At 43.5% G+C, this 21,980-nt stretch overlaps 1 protein-coding gene across 1 annotated transcript in view; it reads right to left on the bottom strand.

The window, feature by feature from the left end:
• Positions 1–20,272: 20,272 nt before the first annotated feature.
• The window catches only part of PIGT (phosphatidylinositol glycan anchor biosynthesis class T), a 262,746-nt gene continuing 261,038 nt past the window's right edge, over positions 20,273–21,980 (bottom strand). Inside the window, exon 12 of the mRNA XM_086932377.1 lies at positions 20,273–20,671. Within this exon, the coding sequence (XP_086788503.1) occupies positions 20,416–20,671 (256 nt within the window). The 3' untranslated portion in view covers positions 20,273–20,415. The remainder of the gene's footprint in view (positions 20,672–21,980) is intronic.

Below are 21,980 nucleotides of genomic sequence, written 5' to 3'. Positions count from 1 at the left end.
TCAACAAAGTGATCTGGGTGGATTCTCATCCTCTTCCCCGCATTAATAATCTTTTTGCAGCTACCAAAGGGGCAAAGTTCTTCACTAAATTAGATTTAGCCAGCGCTTACCACCAGGTCGAGTTACATCCTAATTCCCATCACATCACTGCTTTCATTTCTCCTTTGGGCACCTTTCAGTATAGACGTATGCCTTTTGGTCTAGCGTCGGCCGCGTCGGTCTTTCAGAGAGTTATGGGTAATATTTTGGAAGGTGTTAAGGGTGTGACAGTTTTCCAAGATGATGTTTTAATCTTCGGCAAAGATGTTGGTTCTCATGATTCTGTTCTTGATAATGTTCTAAGTTTGTTTCAAGATCATGGTGTAGTTTTGAAACTAGAGAAGTGCAAATTTATGTGTACTGAAGTTGAATATCTTGGTCACATCCTGACACAAGACGGAATAAAGCCTAGACCAGGACTCTTGGACGCTATTTCTAAAGCTCCAATTCCGTCTGATAAAACTGGGGTTAAGTCTCTTCTAGGTATTTGTGAATACTACTCCAGGTTTATTCCTCATTACGTGACTATTGTACGTCCTATTAGTAACCTTTTGAAGAAGGGTGTGAAATTTGTTTGGTGCGAGGATTGTGTTAAGGCTTTTGAAGAAGTGAAAGTTTCTCAGACGTCTGATTCTGTACTTAAACCTTTTGATCCTGCTTTACCATGCTGCCTAACAGTTGATGCAAGTTGTGTTGGTCTCGGTGCTACCTTAACGCAAAGTGAGGGTGGTGTGGAAAGAACCATCAGCTTTGCTTCCAGGGTGTTGAGATCGGCTGAGATTCAATACTCTGTTATAGAGAAGGAGCTTTTGGCGTGTACTTGGGCCATTGAGAAGTTCAGACCGTTCATTTGGGGTAGGCGTTTTCTACTTCAAACTGACCACAAACCTTTGGTTAACATCTTGGGGGATGGTCTTACTAAGTGTTGCACACCCAGGATTTTGAGAATGGTGACTAGGCTTTTACAATACCATTTTGATGTTGTGCATATTGCCGGGGGAAAAAACGTAAGGGCTGATTTTTTGTCCCGCTTTCCGCCTGCTGTGTGTGACGATGATGTTGACATCCCGTTTTCCAATCTTATTGAAGAGGACTGTGATGATTGTTTAGTTGCTTGCGTAGACATTCCTGAATTACAAGTTTGTTCTGAAGTGGAGTGGAGGAAGGTTTTTGAAAATGATAGTGTTCTTCAGGATGTTTGCAATTTTGTTAAAGTGGGTTGGCCGCGTGAAAAGGTTTTGTCTCCTTCGCTTGAACCCTATTCTAAGGTTGGCCATGAGATATCCATTGAGGATGGTATTTTACTTCGCAATGATAAGATTATTCCTCCTTTTGCTTTTAGAAAAGATATCATTGTCAAAGCTCATGAGGGCCATTTGGGTTGTTCACTCACTAAACGCAGAATTCGTGAAATGTTCTGGTGGCCAGCTATGGATTCCAATATTGATCTTTTTGTTGCAGAATGTTGTATATGTAAATCTTCTGATAAGAGTCTCAAGACTTGGGTTCCTCCTCTTATGCCAGTTGAGTGTCCAGACCGTCCTTGGGCTAAACTGGGTATTGATATCATGGGCCCTTATTCTGTGCTGAGTGGATGTTTCAGGTTCATCTTGGTTTTAGTTGACTATGCTTCCAAGTGGCCAGAGTTTAAGTTGACTAAAGACGCTGATACAAAAAGTGTTATTGAGTTTTTGTGTGACGTTTGGAGTAGGGAAGGCTTTTCTGAAGTGTTGGTTTCCGATAATGGGAAGCAATTTGTGAGCCATGAGTTTGTTGACTTTCTATCCAATTCAGGGGTTAAGCATGTCAGGAGTTCTCTTTATCATCCTCAAGGAAATGGCCTTGTTGAGAGGATGAACAGAGTTATTGGCGATTGTGTAAAGTGGGCTAGGAGTAGTAATGTCGAGGTCAGCAAAGCATTGAAGAGCATGATTTGATTTTACAGGACCACTCCTCACTCCTCCACTAAGGTCTCTCCTTTTGAGTTAATGAGAGGTCGAAAGCCTAACACTTCGTTTTGTCCTGGGTGGATGTCTAAATGGATAAAGTCTAGTTCTGATGTTTCAAGTCTCATGTCCATTGTAAAAAGTAATGTTCTGCTTGCCCAGTCCAAACAAAAGAAATATTTTGATGTAAGGAAAGGTACGAAAGAGAGTGTGTTGGAAGTTGGGGATTGTGTGAGGATTAGGAAGTCTGCTCATGTCAGCAAAGGGGATAGCAAGTTTGGGCCTCCTGTAAAAGTGGTTAAGATTGTAGGCAATGCTATACAAGTTGAGGGAGGCTTCTGGTGGAATCTTAATAGAGTTGCTAAAATTGTTAGTAGCTCTTATGTTCCCTCAAAGGCATCTTCCACCTCACCTGTTCCTAAAACAAAATTCCACTATTTCTATTCCCTCCAAGGTTCCCTCCACTGACTCTGGAGCCAGGAAGAGTTCTCGCATTGTTAATAGACCTTTGAGATTTAGAGAGTAAATGTTTCCGTCTGCCCTCCTTTGCTCTTTTTGTTTTTTTGTTTTTCAGTTTTTGTTATCTTATTCTTTTAAGAAAAGGAGGTGATGTAATATTCTATGTTTTGCATGTTTTCTGATATTGTATTTTAATACTGTGTTTTCCTTTAAGTGCTGTTACCACGGATTCTTAGAATCTTGTTGTGTGTTCACTAAGTGCATTCCATCTAGGGATCACTCTAACTTAGACAACACCTTGACTGGTTGGCTATATCTTGTATGCCACTTTAATAAATCAACTCTAATCTACAATCTTGCCTCCCGTGGATTATTACATACTCCTTTTTGAGGAAGAAGTTCAGATTCCCGAGGTCCAGGATCAGACGTAGAATGTGTCCGTCTTGGGCACCAGGAAGTAAAGCGCATAACAACTCTGGCCCTTTTCACAGTCTGGCACCAACTCCACAGCTTCTTTGAGGATGATAGCTGCCACCTCTAGCTGAAGAGTGCCAATATGATTTGAAGGTGAAGAGGAGGGAGAGAGTAGGATGGGGCAGGACCTGAAAGAAGGGAAGGGGGAGGTCCGGACTATTATTTGAAGGGCCTACTGATCCAAAGAAATGGCCTTCCAGGCCATAAGAAAGCAAGACAGTTGCCCTCCCACAAACTCCATGTGGGTTTGGGGACGCAAACTACACATGCTTTCCTAGTGATGTGGAAAGGAGAAAGAGATGGAAGGTTTAAAAGTGGATCTGCTGCCTTTTCCTCTGCTTTCTCCTCTATCCTGCCTGATGAGCGTGTTAGGCTGTTGCTGCAGAGCCAGTTGGTACTGTTTTGAAGATCCTCTTACAAATCCGCTTGAACAACAAAGTGGCCAGTGGTCCTTGTTCGAAGACGGAAGTAGTAGGCCTAGGGAATTGGGCTGTGGCCTTGCAGGTATTAAACCGCTCCAGGGCTGAGAATGCTTCATCTTCAAAAATACACACCCCCATTATAAGTAAGGTCCATTAAGTTGGCTTAGATATTGGTGTAGAAACTGGAAGTTCAAATCCATGCATGTATCCTGACGGTAAAGGAAGTGCGACTTCGCGTATCACGAAATTCGCTGTGTCAAGTTCTGCCTTTATGAGAAGGCGGGAGGTATTTTGACCATCAGAAATAATTTCTTGAAAGTGTTCCTTCATGTTCGCTGATATGTGTGGAAGGAGCATTTTGACCATGTCCCATAAGGCATGCTTGTATCTTGTCAAGACAATTGGTATTAGGAAATTAGAGGGCCATACTGTATGTAGAAAAAGCCTTCTTACCCAAAGCCTTAGGCCATTTTGATTACCGGTCAGTTGTAGCTGTAGGAAAGGCACCTCCAGATTGTAAGCCAGAACAGGACACCTGAATGACCAGCCTCTCCGAAGATGGATGGGTCAATAGAAAGGCTGAGCCACCAGGAACCAGTCAACAGGGTTGACTTATGAGACAATCTACTGCTGGGGTAGACAAGGGTTTCTCATATGCTGCCAGAATAGGTTCTGGTAGCGCCTCGCTAAAAAGTGATTCCGATGAGGTTGAAGAGGGCAGGATAACTTAAGTAAGAAAATTAGTCTTTAGTCTCCGTCGTAGGTAATTTCAATTCTTTGTACTTTTCAACAGTTAGTACCAGTACAAATTATACTCGAGACATCTTCAGGGGGTTGACAGGAGCCTGGGTAGTAAAGTAGGCCTCAACTTGTACTCACAAAAAACAAAGTGTACAGTAACTTTGACAGCATTACCTCTTACCATTTATACTTGCAATCAAACAAGGTTAAAGAATTTGTGAGAAATTAGATTACACATCTTCAGCTGTATCGAGAAGATAACTGATATATATGCTGTAGATGAAAACAGTTGGGGTTCACACTGAAATATGAAGAACACGGTTTGTCTTTACCTGGGCGATTTCTCTATACCAAATGTACATTTCTTCGACGCTAAACCCTACACATGAATAAACGTACACTTACAAAGGCATAGTTTAGTTTGGCATTTTGGAAGCTACTGTAAATGCAAATACGTCTGCCTTTAATGTGTTGCATCCTGCATTCATCAAAGTATCCAGCACACTTTGCACTCACACAGGCACACTGCTCACCCTACACTCACACACCTCTCCTCTGCACTTACTCTGCACTATGTATCCTGCACTCTTACACCACCCACTAAACAAACCCACCACTCAACCCCCTCTCAGTCTGCACCGAAACCAGACACAACTCACCCACCTCACCAACGATTCAACACACCATTAGGACACCACTTACGCTGACCGCTCACTCCACTCATACGCACCTTGCTCACCTTGCACCCACTCTACACGCACAACACTAACTTGCACTCATCCATCTGCTCACATACCTCCCACACACCACTTGCACATACCAATCACCCAGACTCACACACCACTCGCACAGATGGCTCACCCAAACTCACACATTCACCCTGCACACTCATAGCTCACATTGCACTCGACACCGCTCACTCTCCACACTCACCATGCACTGACCTCTCTCAACCAATATTAATGCACCATTCACATTGCACTTGTGCTGCTAACTCTGCACTCATATCTCTCACCCTGCATAATTTCACCCCTCATACACCTCATCTAGTGCTTATCCACTGTTCCCCCTTGCAGTCACACACCACACTATGCACTCAGCACGCTCCTTGCACAAACCACTCACCCTGCACTTGCACACCACTAAAACATCGCTCACACTGACCAGTCACCCTGTACTCACACCACCCTCAACGTGCAGCAAAACACTTTCTTCTTGTAGTCAGACCTACCTCATCCTGTAGTCACACTGCACTCACATTGCTCACCCAGCACTCATGCACAATGCAGACTATGCTCACGCTGCACTCACACTGCTCACCCTGAACACACACATCTCTAACTCGCACACCGCTCACCCTGCGCGCGCAAGCACACACACACTGGATCTCATACACTGCTCACCCTGGGCTCAGATGCTGCCCATTCTGCACACAGAGGCCGCTTGTGCTGCAATCACAAACAACTTTCCCTCACTGACTGCTCACTTACCTCTTACCCTGTACTCACACACCACTAAAACGCAGCCCGGCACTCACACCTCTCACCTTGCACACTCATGCACTACTCACCCAGCACATTCATTGCTTATCATGCAGAGAAACACTTTCAGCCTGTACTCCAACACCTCTCATTCTGCACACTCACACTGCATTGACCTAGCTACCCAGCACTTATGCACCACTCAACCTGCATAAACTGCATGCACACCGATCATCCTGCAACCATACACTGCTCCCTTTATTAAGGCACCACTCACCCTGCATGGACATACCACTCACCGTGCACTTGCACACCACTTAAACATCCCACACTCTTGATCGCTCAACCTACAAACCCTCACACCCGTCACCCTGCACTGCTCAACTCTGCACTTTCATGCACTGCACACTGTACAAATTCACTACTCACACTGCGCACACACACACGTACATACAGCTACGCCTGCTTCAAGACACTTACAGCCTGCACTGAAACTCCTGACTTCCTACACACACATATTGCACTAAGATATAGCTCACCTAGCACTCATGCACCGCTCACCCTGCAGACTGAGCTCACGCTGCTCACGCCGCTCACGCCACTTAACTTGCACTCACGCACTTCTCACCTTGCAGTCACATACCTGTTACCCTGTATTTTTCCACCACTCACCCTGTACTCATTCACTACACATTGCACTCACACACCACTCTCCCTGCACACACATCACTCATCCTGCACACACACACACACACACCAAGCACCTTGCACAGACCACGCACCCTGCACACCAATCAACCTGAGGTCAGGCATGATTCTGCCTGCCCTGTCATGGACCACTTACTCTGCACACTCATCCTGCATTAACATAGTTCACGCAGCACTCAGACGCTGTTCATTTTGCACAGCTACTGCTTGCACTGCACCCTCTCTGCCCCAATACTGCTGACATTGATCTCACCCTGCACTTGCACACCATTAAAACATCACTCAGTCTGACAAAGCACACACCCTGCGCGCACACACAGAGACCATTCTCCCTACACACACTCATGTTCTGCTCATCCTGCAGCAAGACACTTTCACTTCGCACTCAGACATCTCTCATCCTGCACATTCACACTAAACTCAGACATACCTCACCCAGCACTCATGCACTGCTGACTCTGGACTAGCTGAGCTCATGCTGCTCTCACACGGCTCACTCTACACACAAATATCACACTCTGTACACTCATACAATACTTACAACTGACTCTGCACATTCACCTTGCACTGAAATTGCTTACATTGCACTCAGATGCGTTCATTCTGCATACAGATATTGCATGTGCTGCACATACTACTAACATCTCTCACTTTCTAATGCACTCCGCTAAAACATAATTCCTGGTGACCGCTCACCCTGCACTCACACATTATTCAAGCAGCTCTCACCCAGCAGTCACTCACCACTCACTGAACACTCATTCACTGTTCACTTTCCCATTGCTCACACACCTGAAGGCTAAATATATATATATATATATATATATATATATATATATATATATATATATATATATATATATATATATATATATATATATATATATATTAGAGCATTTTACACTTCAAGCTACATAGCATGCAATCAAATAAAGACATTCATTCTAGAAATAAGAAAGAAAAAACTCCTTCCTCCCATAGAGTGCCATGGTAATGCGTGGAAAAATGTAAGTATATTAACATAGCTTCGGGCATTCAACACTGATCTCAAAAATACAACTGCACTTTGAAGGTGATGATAGAAAGGGAAGGGAGGAGGGGCTGGAGCTGCAATGCCACAACATATTCCTCATACCTGTGTGCCTCTCATCTTTGCTGCTGCTGGAGAAAAGTCCTCATAATTACCTGTTTATCTAGCAGACATTGTTTAATAGCGCAACAGGGGCATGTGCTACCTGTGGCAAGCTTCTTCCTTTTGGTGTTAGCAGTGGCGGTTTTACCATTTGGGCGGTGGGGCGTTGCCCTACTAATAATTATTGGGCAATTTATTGAGCGCGCCGCTGCTTTAAATGAAAATACACGTTTGTTCTCCCCTTTCCTGTATTATTAATTTAAAGCTGCGCTCCATCACGCTGCGGTGCCACATCATCACATCACGTGACAACCAGCCTGGCCTGCACTGACTCTAACTACGGGCTGCGGGGCTGGCACAGTGCGCACTGCGCATGTGGGCTTTGACCGGCTGCCTTTCTGCAGCTAGGAACCCTGTGGCCTTTGAAAAGCAAGCATAGGTGAGTACGTGGTTTGCCCACTGCCACAGACCCCAGTGGTTCCAAAATGAGCAGCGTTTTTGCCTGCTCACTCCAATCCTGACGCTGCTCTCTTAAGAGCAGCTCTCCTCTGAAGAGAGCAGCATCAGGATTGGCTGCTGCTGCAGCATGTAGTGCTTGTGCGGTTGCCAGTCTAGTCTGTCTTGACTTGCACCGCGGGGTGAGAGCGTCCAACGTGGGGCAATGCCCAATCACTGTAATGGCTTAGTGCTAAGCCATTCAGTGATTGGACATTCTGCCATTGCTGGACAAATCGAGCCGGCCCACAGCTGGTCACCCTTCCTCCTCCTACCTGCACGAGAGCACGTGCAGTCGACTCGACTGAGATCGTTCGAGTTCATCGAGACACAGTAAGTGACTGTGACTACACTGCAGTGACGACGCAAGGTGTGTGTATATATTTGTTTAATCCCCCGTTGTGTTTTGTGCACTAAGGGCAGTATTTCAGTAAATCGTGTCGTGCACGGTGCACTAAGAAGAAGATATTGCCCCACACACTGGGCCTGTTCCCGTTGGCCACCGTCGCCGATCCACTATCGTCACTTGTCAGGCCCAATTGTTAGCATTCACTGTAATGTTTATGTAATGTTGAATTCTGTATTTGAAATACGAGAGTAGTGAACTGTTTTTGGGGCTATTCTTACATTTCAGATGTCTCTTCCAGCTAGGTAAATTTCACCTGCCTTAGTGGGAACAACAACTGAATCTCACCGGTGGATAATATGGCACTGCAGTTCCAATTACGCCTTGGCATATCCATTTGTAGAACCACCTCTGTGCAAGCCTAATGAAAGATTGATTGCATCTGTCAATGGGAAGAATGCAGGAACAAATCCAATATTTACATAATGTGCTGTGTCTACACCACTTCGTTCCTTCATATTTTACAGCTTTCCGTGTAAGTCTCCCCTTTGTCTATGTGAGCGACGTAGAAAACAGCCAGTCTTTTGAAACCGATGATGCACTGAAATCACATAACAAAGATGAACTACCACGTCTTCTGGCAGAAAATTCAACCTTAATTATTTTTTTAACTCAAAATGCTGGTTTTTATTATAGATTCGTATCTGTTTAGAAATGACAAGTGAATATGGGCATCATTTAGGTAGTTGTGTCTGGGATTTGGCTCTGTTTGAAATCAGGATTTGTGCAAACTGAGTTACTCGAGTGGATTGAATCGTTATCCAAAGTGAAAGTAAATATATTTTCCGTTTTGAAAATGTGTTGCCATATTACGAATACATATTTTTAAGCTGAATGTCGTTTTTTTTGGTGTTTTTTTTGCTATCGTAAAAGATGTTTTTGAAAGGATGCTATCACATGCTGCACAGGTGGGCATCTCTGACCGCAGCGCTAGGGTGCTCGTGGAGAGGAAGGGCACACGCAGGGACGGGGGCGGAGCACACAAGTACACAGCCTCTGTCATGTGTGAAGGAGAAACTTCATATCCCCTTCTGGAGCTTCCCCGCAGGGCTGGGGGGGGTCTGCGGTCTGCTGAGAGCTGGAAGTCATCGTCCAAAAGAGAGAAGTGTAGGCCAGACAGGACGTCTTTGAAGGATGTGTGCCAAGGAAGGTTTGAGTCAGAAACGATACACATCGAATGATTCCAGGGCTCTTTCCATTCTAGTTCCCTCACACTTTCATGGCACAGGGCCCCCTGCATGGAAATAACACCTGGTGCAGTAAGGGCACACACGGGCTTATCCATAGTTCCAGCACCACCCTGAAGCGGTTCCATTGTTGGTATAGTCTCTGGGGAGGGGTGGTGTTGCCTGTTACACTCCCTACTTTATAAATAAATAAATAAATAAATAAATGGAGGGAGAGGGGCTGAGGCCAAACAGGGCAGCTTAGAGCTCTCTGACCTGTGCTCACCCTCCCCGTGTTCTGCATGAGTGAGAGAGAGAGAAGAGAGAGAAAGAAAGAAACAGAGAGAGAGAAACAGTGAGAGAGAGACAGAAACAGTGAGAGAGAGAAGAGAGAGAAAGAAAGAAACAGAGAGAGAAACAGAGAGAGAGAAACAGTGAGAGAGAGACAAAGAGAACGTGAGAGAGAACCGGTGAGAGTGAGAGACAGAGAGAGAAAAAGAACGAGAGAGAGAGAACCGGTGAGAGTGAGAGAGACAGAGAGAGAGAGAACGAGAGGGAGAAACAGAAAGAGAGGGAGAAAAAGAGGGAGAGAGAAAGAGAGGGAAAAGGTAAAAAGACAGCAGTTGAAGAGAGAGAGAGGAAAGGGAGAGAGATACAGAGAAAGAAAGAGATGCCATCCGGGCTTCCAGCCTGGAAGGATTCTGATACTCAATTTTGCACTCAACAAAGTTGTTTGTGGAGTGCCCCAAAAAGTAGAGATTCAGGGGGGCTTACCCCACTGTAGCCCACTGTCTGCAACTGGTAACTTTCCCTCTTATGCCGCCTCCCCCCAGAGTCCAGTGTCGAGAAGCTGCTTTTGACCCCTGTAGCCACTCTGTGTTGTTAGACCTCTGACTGCAGAGCAGTCCTTTAATATCATTGCCCTCATCTGTCGTTCAGTTCCCAGAATCTGCGCCTCTATTCATTCCAGTTTATGCGGCTTGATAATTTCCACTGCTTGTGTGCCTGCTGATTTTAGCTCTTTATTTATGTTGAGGCTTGCACCGGGCCCTAATGTCAACTTTGCACACTTTAGAGTGCTTCAAGATCCGAAGGGAGAGGAGGAAAGGTCGGAGAACAACAGACAGCAGGGGGGTTACAGGAAGCGGTCTCCATGGCCTCTTCTACCATGACTGGGCGGGCCAAAGGTCATGTCTGGGTGACGTTGTTCATATAAATGGAAGTATGTTTTTTATGATTGATTAGATTGTGTTGGTGGCATTTAGGATCTGAATACAGTGAAGTCCTGGGCCTTGTTGTGAATGTATTTAGTTAAGATTAAGATTGTGCTGACTAGATGTACCACGAGATAGTAGGAATTAAGCACCGCCGCTTCCGCTTCCCACAACATGCCTACCCTTAATCCCTGACTGGTGTCACCCCTCAGCTCTCTCGAATCCTGTGGGTTGATGGAGGTACACCGAGGCTCTCACGAGGTAGAGACAGGCCACTAGTATGACCATTTCCTGCACCTACTGCCCTCTCGGTGCTGCACTAGGGAGACCGTTTTCACTCACTGTCAGAGTGAGGGTCTCACACCCTGAAAACCAGTCTCACCAGCTGAGGTGAGTTTGTTTCACATCTCAGAGCGCTGTGTCACTCAGCATGTCTCATTTAAGGGTATGTCTTATATTCCCCACCATCTGTTTGAGTACACTGTGTGTTGGGTGATCTCCGATGTGTGTTTTCGTATGGTGGACATTTTGTCTGGGGTACTAAGCGCTATATAAATGCAATGTTGTGTAATAATAATTCCAGTAAACCCACATTCCCAGCACATGCACTTTCACTGTGATGCATGTGGTTTAACATCATACACCCTCACACATTAAGGGCCTAATTATGAGTTTTGGAGGTATTATTTCCCTGTTTCTCAGAAGAGCACACACACACACACACACACACACACACACACACAGCCTCCGGTATCACATATCCTTTCCTGATGCCTACGCACAATAATACTGCCAGAGTTGTTTGTTTCTTTCACTCAATCCAGGGCCATCCAGATCCTGTGTAGACTGCAGGCGCGTGCACTTAGAATCTCATCAACTCCCTTGGAGTCTTAGGGGGAACAGAGGTACAGGCCGCCCCCCACTCAGAAACTGCCAAACAAAATATGGCCTGTCCCTCAAGACACTCTTCTTATTCGCTTAAGCTGCAGGCTTCATATAGGTGTGTGCATAATAATATCACTACCCCCTTCCTGATGTATCAGGGCTCTTAATACCTGCGCAAGTGTCACTCTTTGTCAAAGTACACATAAGGTAAAGTTAAAAATTGCCAAACAACCATCACCCATACCACAAAAAATTGTGGAGAAAGAGAGTGAGCACCTCACGGTAGAACCACCAATGGGGTTATCTGGCTAACAATTGCCAGTCTACCCACTTCTCATCATAGGTAGCTCACTCTCGGTATAGTGGAAAGAAAAAGGTACAGACACACGGAAGGAAAGGACAAACACCATGTAACAATCCTTTATACTTCACAACAGAAATACAATGTGCTGACTGTTCGTGCCACAGCGGATAATAAATAGCAATCGCTGTTTAGTGTACACATTCACCAGTGACCCCAGTGAGAAAAGAAAAAAGTGAATCTCACACATTAAAATTGAAGCGCTCACTGGCCACTCCTGTTTTATTCTGGGCTGTGAGTGCTCCAAGCTAAAACAGACTCACATCAGACCAAGTTCATGTGAGTCTCAGTCGCTGACATGTTTCGTTGCTGTAGATTTTGCAACTTCATCAGGGCAATTAGGGGTTTGCCACTTTTAAATTCCACTCATCGCTTAATTATAACCTGTGATGATTAGAATTGACAACAAAATAAAATCAAGAAATTGTGAGCCAAAAAGTCCTGATCCTCAAGGCCAACTGGTCAGGTCAGATACAGAGCATAAGTTATAAGAATCACAAGGTGTGGCACTTAGATCGTTGACAACATAATCATCTGGGGGTTGCGTATTTACCGCATACCTGCTACCTCCCTCAGACCGGCTTCCGTGTCATCAAAATCACGTATCCTGCTGGAAACCCGCTACAGTCTGGGCTTCTGTAGAAACATGTGCACAAGCATTTTTAAATAGACAAATATAAACATGCACATGAGGCAGCTAATAAGGATTTACCCCGGTCTTTTACTTTTGGAGTAAAAGACTCTTGTTCTGCTTGAGATGCAAACAGATGCCGGGGCTAGGTGCGCAAACGTATATTCAACAGGAATGGGTGAACCGGTCCAGCCTTGGGGTAAAAGACTTTTCCGTTCTGATTGTGCTCAAACGGCCACTTGTGTGGACTAGAGAATTTCGTCTTACTGTTGGCTGTGAATATGCGGATGGTCTGTTTGTGTGTTTTTTATGGGCGCGGCCAATGTTGCATCGTGGCATTATTTTACCGGTGTATAATAAGACTGTGCCGCAGGGAGTGGTTATACATCGTGTTGTGGGACCGGGGTAAATCCTCATTAGCTGCCTCATGTGCATGTTTATATTTGTCCATTTAAATGCTTGTGCACATGTTTCTACAGAAGCCCAGACTGTAGCGGGTTTCCAGCAGGATACGTGATTTTGATGACACGGAAGCCTGTCTGAGGGAGGTAGCAGGTATGCAGTAGATACGCAACCCCCAGGTGATTATTTTGTCAACGATCTAAGTGCCACACCTTGTGATTCTTATAACTTATGGTCTGTATCTGACCTGGCCAGTTGGCCTTGAGGATCAGGACTTTCTGGCTCACAATTTCTTGATTTTATTTTGTTGTCAATTCTAATCATCACAGGTTATAATTAAGCGATGAGTGGAATTTAAAAGTGGCAAACCCCTAATTGCCCTGATGAAGTTGCAAAATCTACAGCAACGAAACATGTCGGCGACTGAGACTCACATGAACTTGGTCTGATGTGAGTCTGTTTTAGCTTGGAGCACTCACATCCCAGAATAAAACAGGAGTGGCCAGTGAGCGCTTCAATTTTAATGTGTGAGATTCACTTTTTTCTTTTCTCACTGGGGTCACTGGTGAATGTGTACACTAAACAGCGATTGCTATTTGTTATCCGCTGTGGCATGAACAGTCAGCACATTGTATGTCTGTTGTGAAGTATAAAGGATTGTTACATGGTGTTTGTCCTTTCCTTCCGTGTGTCTGTACCTTTTTCTTTCCACTATACCGAGAGTGAGCTACCTATGATGAGAAGTGGGTAGACTGGCAATTGTTAGCCAGATAACCCCATTGGTGGTTCTACCGTGAGGTGCTAACTCTCTTTCTCCACAATTTTTTGTGGTATGGGTGATGGTTGTTTGGCAATTTTTAACTTTACCTTATGTGTACTTTGACAAAGAGTGACACTTGCGCAGGTATTAAGAGCCCTGATACATCAGGAAGGGGGTAGTGATATTATTATGCACACACCTATATGAAGCCTGCAGCTTAAGCGAATAAGAAGAGTGTCTTGAGGGACAGGCGCGTTCTTAGAAACCTGTAGGCCTTGAAACACATCAGTGAGGGCAATTAGTCGACAATGGCTTCGCTAGCAGTTTTCACCCCACGACTTTAGAAATTGTATACAAAATGCATTGAGCTGGTTTCTTGCATGTCGTTTGTATGCAAGGGCATACCTCACAAACAATTTTCATGCATGCAACTGCTCAGGGAAGTTTGCATATTATGATAATGTACAGCAATTGGAGATTTGGCAAGGGAGTACCTATATCCTCCTTCATTTTCATTTTTGAACGCATTCCATTTTCCTTAAAGGAAAACGGGCTGCATTTAAAAAGAAAAAGATTGCTTTATTTAAAATAAATGGGCAATACAATAAAGGATAGATTACACCCTCAAGAGCATATTTTTGGGCATCTGTTGCCTGGATCGATTCCGAAGCAGATTTCTTACATTCCAATTCCAAGACTCACTGAGATCTCTCATTCATTCGACTCATACCTTAACAAATAAGACAATGTTCAATGGTGGTGGGTAGAAACGTCTGCACAACTTGACTCTGAAGTCACAGGATGAATCTATTTTATGTATGATCCGAGGCCTGGGGTTCTTTACAATTAACAGTCTGTGTGTCTGGTTGACACATCTACATTTTGTTGTATTTGCTTTTCAGCATCTGGTAAAGCCTCAGGCTGCCGAACTAATTTTTGGGCAAATAAGGCGTAAAGAAAAAGAGGCACCTCCTTTTCTGCTACAACACAGCCAACAACCCCAGTGTTTAAGGTAAGGAAACTGCTGCTATATTTTACATTCTAGTAGTCAAGGGCTATGTAAGTTGTGTACATGGTTGGAGGTGCCTAAATACATGCACCAAACCTCATACGTTGTACTTTGATTATTGACAGGTAACATTAACATTGGTAACACCATGAATATAGTAGAGCAACAACTTGCAAAGCCGTTCATTGGACTGAAACGTGAAGAGAAACTAAGTGTAAAACAATTAGGACCTCACCGTCCAGACCTAAACCCACAACAAAGTTCCCTAGACAGAGGGAAGATTTACACACGTTCTTTCTCAAACACCTGGTACACAAAAGCTGATTGGCTTACAGGATGTTCTTCAAAAAATACTCTGTACTGCTTCCCCTGCCTGCGGTTTGGTGGTGAAACTCATTGGACCAAAAAAGGAGTAAAAGACTTGAAGCATTTGTCAGATAAAGTAAAGAAGCATGCACACACAAAAATACATATGGAAAACCTGAGAAGACTGGGAATGTTGGGAGATACACCAATTGAAGCCCACATAAGCGACGCCTACCGCAAAACAATAAAGAAACACAATGAAGCAGTTGATAGGAATAGACACATACTATCAAAAATCATTGATTGCATTCATTTCTGTGGTGCTTTTGGACTGGCTTTACGAGGGCATGATGAATCGGAAGGTTCTGCAAATCCTGGGATATTCAGAGGCCTTGTGGACTTAATAGCAAGCATAGACCATGAAATGGAAGCACATCTATCAAGTGCTACAGTCTTCAAAGGCACCTCTAAAATAATACAAAATGAACTGCTTGAGTGCATGCTACAGATTGTAAAAAGCAATATTGTACAAGAGTTGAAAAACACAGACTTTGTGGCTATTCAGGCTGATACAACAACAATTCGTAGGGGAGGGTCCGAGGGAAAAGTTTAACGACCTTACAGGTAAATACCCCCAGTGCAGCAACCTAAAGAACAGAAGTACCTGTCAGTCGAGTGACGCCGAGGGGCTTAAACTCACGCTGGAAGAAGTGCACAGAAAAACCAGATAGGTCAGGGACTAATCATTACATTGACTATCAACAATTGGTGTTTAGAGTCCTATCAGACCACCCAGCTGGCGGAGCCTCATCATGTAGGACACTCAAACCATGATCAGTCTGCAGGCGCCCAGATGTATATTGGCAATGCATGACTTGGTCATGGTCAGAACACCGCAAATGTTAATACAAGAGGTGGTACTGGTATGTGCAGTGCAAAAAATATATAGACGTATTACTAATAATACGTGGGACTTTGGGTACACCTGAGTTATTAAATATTGACCATGTCTTAATAAGCATCACGTGTTTATATCTTCCACATGGTTTTCCGTTTCTTTTGATTCCTATCACAGGGAAGACTAATCGCATCCACTGAGCTAATTAATGAAGATGCGGTAGGATGGTCGTGTTCGACCACTCTTATTCTACCTGTAATTTTGTTGTTTGATTGAATTCTTTTCATTTCATTTCTACACATCTGTTAGTGTAATTGCAGTAGCATATGAGAGCTTGGCCCTGATGAATGCCAGTGAACTTACACAGTACGGCAGAAACATGTTGGCCTGATTTTTGTTTTCCACCAAGCAAGCTGGACAGTGATTATTTTACACTGTCATTACACTATTTTTAATCTGACGTCCAGGCAACCACTAATAAAGGTCTTTGTTTGCCTCGACAGCCATTTTAGTCACTTCACTTGATATATATTTTTTGCACTGCACATACCAGTACCACCTCTTGTATTAACATTTGCGGTGTTCTGACCATGACCAAGTCATGCATTGCCAATATACATCTGGGCGCCTGCAGACTGATCATGGTTTGAGTGTCCTACATGATGAGGCTCCGCCAGCTGGGTGGTCTGATAGTACTCTAAACACCAATTGTTGATAGTCAATGTAATGATTAGTCCCTGACCTATCTGGTTTTTCTGTGCACTTCTTCCAGCGTGAGTTTAAGCCCCTCGGCGTCACTCGACTGACAGGTACTTCTATTCAGGCTGATGACACCACTGATGTGGCCACTAAAACACAGTCAGTATTAGTCTAGTATTAGTTTTTCGGCACCTTGACAGTGACAGCAAAGTTGTGGAAAGGTTCTATGGTTTCACCCATTTAAGAGACTCTAGTAGCGAAAGCATTTCTTCAGCTATTCTACATGAACTAAACTTGATTTTTCCAGAGCAGCCTCAAAAACAAAAACTGATTGCACAAAGCTATGATGGTGCTGCAGTAATGAGAGGAACCTCCGGTGGAGTACAATTTTTTTTTAGAGATGTGTACCCTAATGCCCATCACGTTTACTGTTATGCCCACCAACTAAATCTGATTATGCAACAAGCAGTAGGAAAGATCTCTGAGGCACAGATATTCTTCATGGATGTAGGAGGAATGGCAGCATTCTTCTCACGTTCCCCCAAAAGAACAGAGGTACTTCATACGATTGTCAACAGAAGGATTCCAAAGGAAGACCCAACTCGTTGGAATTTTCACATTCGTAAAATTAGCCTAATATACCAAAATAGGGTTGACCTTGAGAAATGTTTCGACACCATAGAAGCCAATGAAGATTGACTACAAAAGCCGGAATGAGGCCTGTGGCTTTGCTAGAACACTGCAAGACAGGGAGTTTCAGTTTTTGCTGTTTTTGTTTTATGGAATAATGCCTCATGTTGACGCACTGTATGAAAAGTTACAAAAACGTGAAATAGATACTGTCTATGTGGAATCAGCTACCACCGACTTTGTCACCAGCATGAACAAAGTCAGAGAAGGGGTTGACAATTTAGACAGCAGAGTGCCAAATGATTCTAGTTTCTCTAACTGCAAAAAAACATCAGCAGTCTGGTCCGATTGCAAAAGAGATATGTGACACTATAATTGTGCAGGCAAAGGAACGTTTTTCTTTTACAAAGCATTTGGTGAGTGCCACATTACTACGAAGTGATCTGTTTGCAAAATATGATAATTCCTTCCCTGAGCAAGCACTGAATACCATTGTGGATGCTCAACAAAGAGGATCTGAGAACATAATTAACTGTACTTTATGGAATGCATGTATACCGGCAGGCCACTACTGCAATTTCTTTGCTTGCTTTCATTCAGAACCTTAACATGGAAAAGTCAATTACAGAGACAGTGGCTTTACTAAAAATTGTCATCACCACTCCGACGACAACAGCAGAGGCGGAACGTTGCTTTTTCACTTTGAATAGAATTAAGACATTCCTGAGAAACACCATGATTCAGGAAAGGCTGAATGCCTTAGCGATGCTTTCTATAGAGAGAGACTTAGTTAAAAGAATACCAGACTTCAATGTTCAAGTCATTGAGAAGTTTGCTTCCATTGAAGACAGACGTGCTGATTTTATTTACAAAAAGTGAACACTCTGAATGCTGCTAGTTTACGTCCTGTTTATTTGTTTGTTATTAAAATACATCTGTGAGGTACTCAGCAATGCATTGTATCTCGAAGTTTGTTATGAAGCTCTGTGGTTATGTTGAATAAGCAGCTACCTATGTTATATGACACCTCTTTATTAATGTAATAACTGCACTTTGACAATTGCTTTATTAACCTTCCTGCTTTCTCAAATTTGCTTGAAAATGCACCATTTGTCCACTCTTTTTTCAAAGTTTTCTCTTAGGGGGTTCAGGCTCGCTCGCTAGCTATGGTGCAGTATGATTATCATTTTACGGCTCACCACTATCAAATGTCACCAGCCACCACTGGGTGTTAGTTAGGCTTCTCTGGCGAGAAAAAGAAAGCTGGCTGGCTCACACAGCGTAGTAAACAAACGCAAGAAAGATCACAGTTGCCTGCAAGGTAAGCCGCTCTTTTAGTTGAAGCAATCAGCTTTTGCAAAATCAAAAGCTGTACCTTGGTGAACCAACATTTGGGTAGAGCAATAGTCCATCTCTGTAGAACTCCTGACATCTCTTTTTAACCCCTTCAGCGCGGGGCAAATTATTGCGCTGTGCTGAACGTTCCATTGGGTCTATGGAACCATGACGGAACGGTTCCGTCATAAGCACAGGTCAACCGACGCTCTTGACGGAACCGTTCCGTCATGAGCATGGAAGGGGTTAAAACATAAGGTAAGTGCCACCCGCACTCTCAAGCCAGACCTAAAAAGGTCTAGATTAGAAGACTAGTACATTTTCACAAATTACGACGGGTGAGAAGCACCACGCCTGTTCATGTACACCTCCTCTATGGCCTATTTTAATGTGCACGGATATTTTATTTCCCTTTACAGATTTCAGGCCTTATTTCCCCGAATTTACTATTTCTTGACCATTCATCAACACTGTATACAGCATTAACAAGTATTAATAATTTGTTCTGAAAATAGGTGCTGTTAACTCAAAACACACCCAGTCGCTTTTGCCCCCAGGCAAGAATGCACACCTAAAAAAAAAACAGGCAGTAGAATCAAAACATTACATTGTCTACAATGTTTTTGGTGTTACACAAAGGAAAGATTTCCATTGCAGGATCATTTCCCTGAGATGTCAAAAGTAAGAGATATAGGCAAGTGAAATTACGTGCTTTACAATTATCTAAAAGCTTCAGCATCAAATTTAGTTTGTAAACATCACCACTCTCACCGACGTTCATAATATTATCATAGTTAGAACAAAAAAAAAATTCCAGGACTCCGTTTTTTAATTGTACCGCTCATAAATTAAATCCATTTATTCCTTGTAATGGTTTACCAGCCATACATTCAACCCAACACCCCATAAAAATAAAATTGTAAACGTTTCAGGAAACTTCTCAATTCACTTGGTCGCTCAAAATATCAGCATCTGTGTCTATTGTGAAAACAAATTCCTGTATCATTTAAGCTGTTCAAATGATCTCTGGCATTCCTGTTGGAAGCAATGAACTTTTAGCAGTCATTTTGTTCGTTATGATCTGGAGAACTAAAGGATAATTGTAACGGAGAGTATATGTGTCACTGGGTGAGTGAGAAAAGTAGCCGGGATTTTCACAGAAAAGCAGAGAAAATGTCAACGTTTTTTAAAGATTGTTAAAAAACTACAATCATGCGAATGAGGTAAAATATATATATACAAATATATATATTTAACATGAGTTGCTTCTTCATACCTTCTCTCGCCCTCTGCAGTTGGAGCGCCACGCCGGCAAAGCCCACCGGACCTCCAAATCAATTATTTTGCAAAATAAGCGTTCACTCAGGGTAATTTTTATCCAGCAATGATTTGATTCCACCTGGTGGAATAAAATCATGGCTGGAGAAAATTTTGAGTGTGTGAGTGAGTGAGTGAGTGTGTAAGTGTGTGTGAGTGTGAGCGTGAGTGTGAGTGTGTGTATATATATATATATATATATATATATATATATATATATATATATATATATATATATATATATCAAGACATCATATCATATCTGTCCAACAGTTTCAGGTATGTATTCCGCTAGGATTTCACTTGCTACAGCTCTATAAAGTATGCAGGCAATGATGAATCCACAACTGTAGTTTCAGCATCACTATACAGGAAGAATGTGTTAATGTCGGTCTGAAGAATAGTCATTCAACTGAGCTTTGCAAACGGACCAGCGCTTCATCAGTTTCTCGTCAAATACAAGGAGGTATACCACCCACTTCACAGGCACCTCGTTGTCTTAAAGGGCCGGAACCCCTCTCAGCTTTCGGATTACATTTGCCAAGCGCCTGACCAGGCCGCCTGTGGCAGGCTCCTCCACCACCTGGAAGGTCCTCGTCAGCAGATTGTAGAAGGACCCGTAGCCCACAGCCACCACGGTGCAGGTCAGGCAGATCACATTGTAGGGCATGCTGAAGTCCGGCGTGGGCAGATTCACGAGCAGAGGCTCTGTGTACAGGCGCACAAAGTAGCTCGACCCATCTGAAGAAGGGAAACTGCGAAAAGAAACCAAAGGAAGAATTCAGCAATGCATTGAGGAAAATTCATCCATTCAACACCTGAGTACCACTGAGTGGTTGGCAGTCTTGCTCCCTTAGTTTTAAGACCGTAGAGTTTCACGGTTCAACCAGTGAGTGGCTTTTGCGTGATATTAGCTCCCTTAACAGATTACTAGTACGTATAACAGACAACTTGTGCGACTCATGCAAGATAATAATACAAGTTTATGAGTCTGAAACAATTCAGTAAAGTCGATGCACACGAAACCTTATCAATTCGACAGTCTTAAAAAAAGATTACCATCACGATTGTTTCGTGTTCCGATGATTTTGGGTTCCTATCTGTACTATAAATGGAGTCAAATAAAATGTTACTGTGACTACTACCATCAAATACATAATAGAACCTGGAGCCTTAAGCAAGCTTACCGATATGTCCAGTGCTCTGCGGCAGGGGTGTTGATCAGGCAGAGGGACTTGCTAAAGGATATGATGTTGTTCTTTGGGATTTTCAAGGCTAGACCAGAAAGTCACAGCCCTTAGTAGGCTGTCAGACCTGGTGCGTTGATTTGTCCAAAGTGTGGTGGAATGACTGTTCCCAGCGCCCTACAAGAACTTAGCAACTCATCTTCAAACTCCCTTGGGCAAGGGGCTGCCACAGTCCTTTTAGAATTAAAACAAGACCTTGAAACGGACAGCTCACCGAAAGAGGACGCATCTTCATTTTATGGAAAAGCACGGATGCATTCAATATGTAGTAATGCTTTACTCTACTGCGCTCAGGAGCAACAGACATAACTTAGAAGAAGAAACTTAACTGTAGATTAGTATATTGTTCAGCGTATGTAACAGCTGCTTCTCCAACTGTTCTTTGCCTTTCTGCTTTCAACGACCATTGGCACCTTCATTTTGTTTACCAATTGTTTTGTACTAATTTCTATTATTTTGTAGAGCACAAAACAGGGCAGATTGCGGCCCACTTCAGAGTCTTTGCTAGACCACTCATTTGATTTTAGTTATAGAATGAAAGATCATTAGGGCAACGTTTTTTCTGCATGCAGCAAGTGTACTATCTTGAAAAGAAAAACATCTGCACACACACATTCATCGGAGAACACACAGACCCAGGCACGGATACACGGGGACCTCTCACACGCATCGATTGGTCAACGGGTCGCATGAAACAAGCCACCAGCTGAAGCACTGTTGAAACGTATCAGGGTTCAAGAGCAGGTGGTTTGGCTGGGCTCTCAAGTACCAGAGTTCACGGTTCTTCCCTCCTGCTGACCGACATGGCCCATATTGA

Source organism: Lissotriton vulgaris, chromosome 7, assembly GCF_964263255.1.
Source record: "Lissotriton vulgaris chromosome 7, aLisVul1.2, whole genome shotgun sequence".
NCBI lineage: Eukaryota > Metazoa > Chordata > Amphibia > Caudata > Salamandridae > Lissotriton > Lissotriton vulgaris.
Note: the sequence above shows the minus strand (reverse complement) of the source record. Positions and strands in the feature narration are given on the sequence as shown.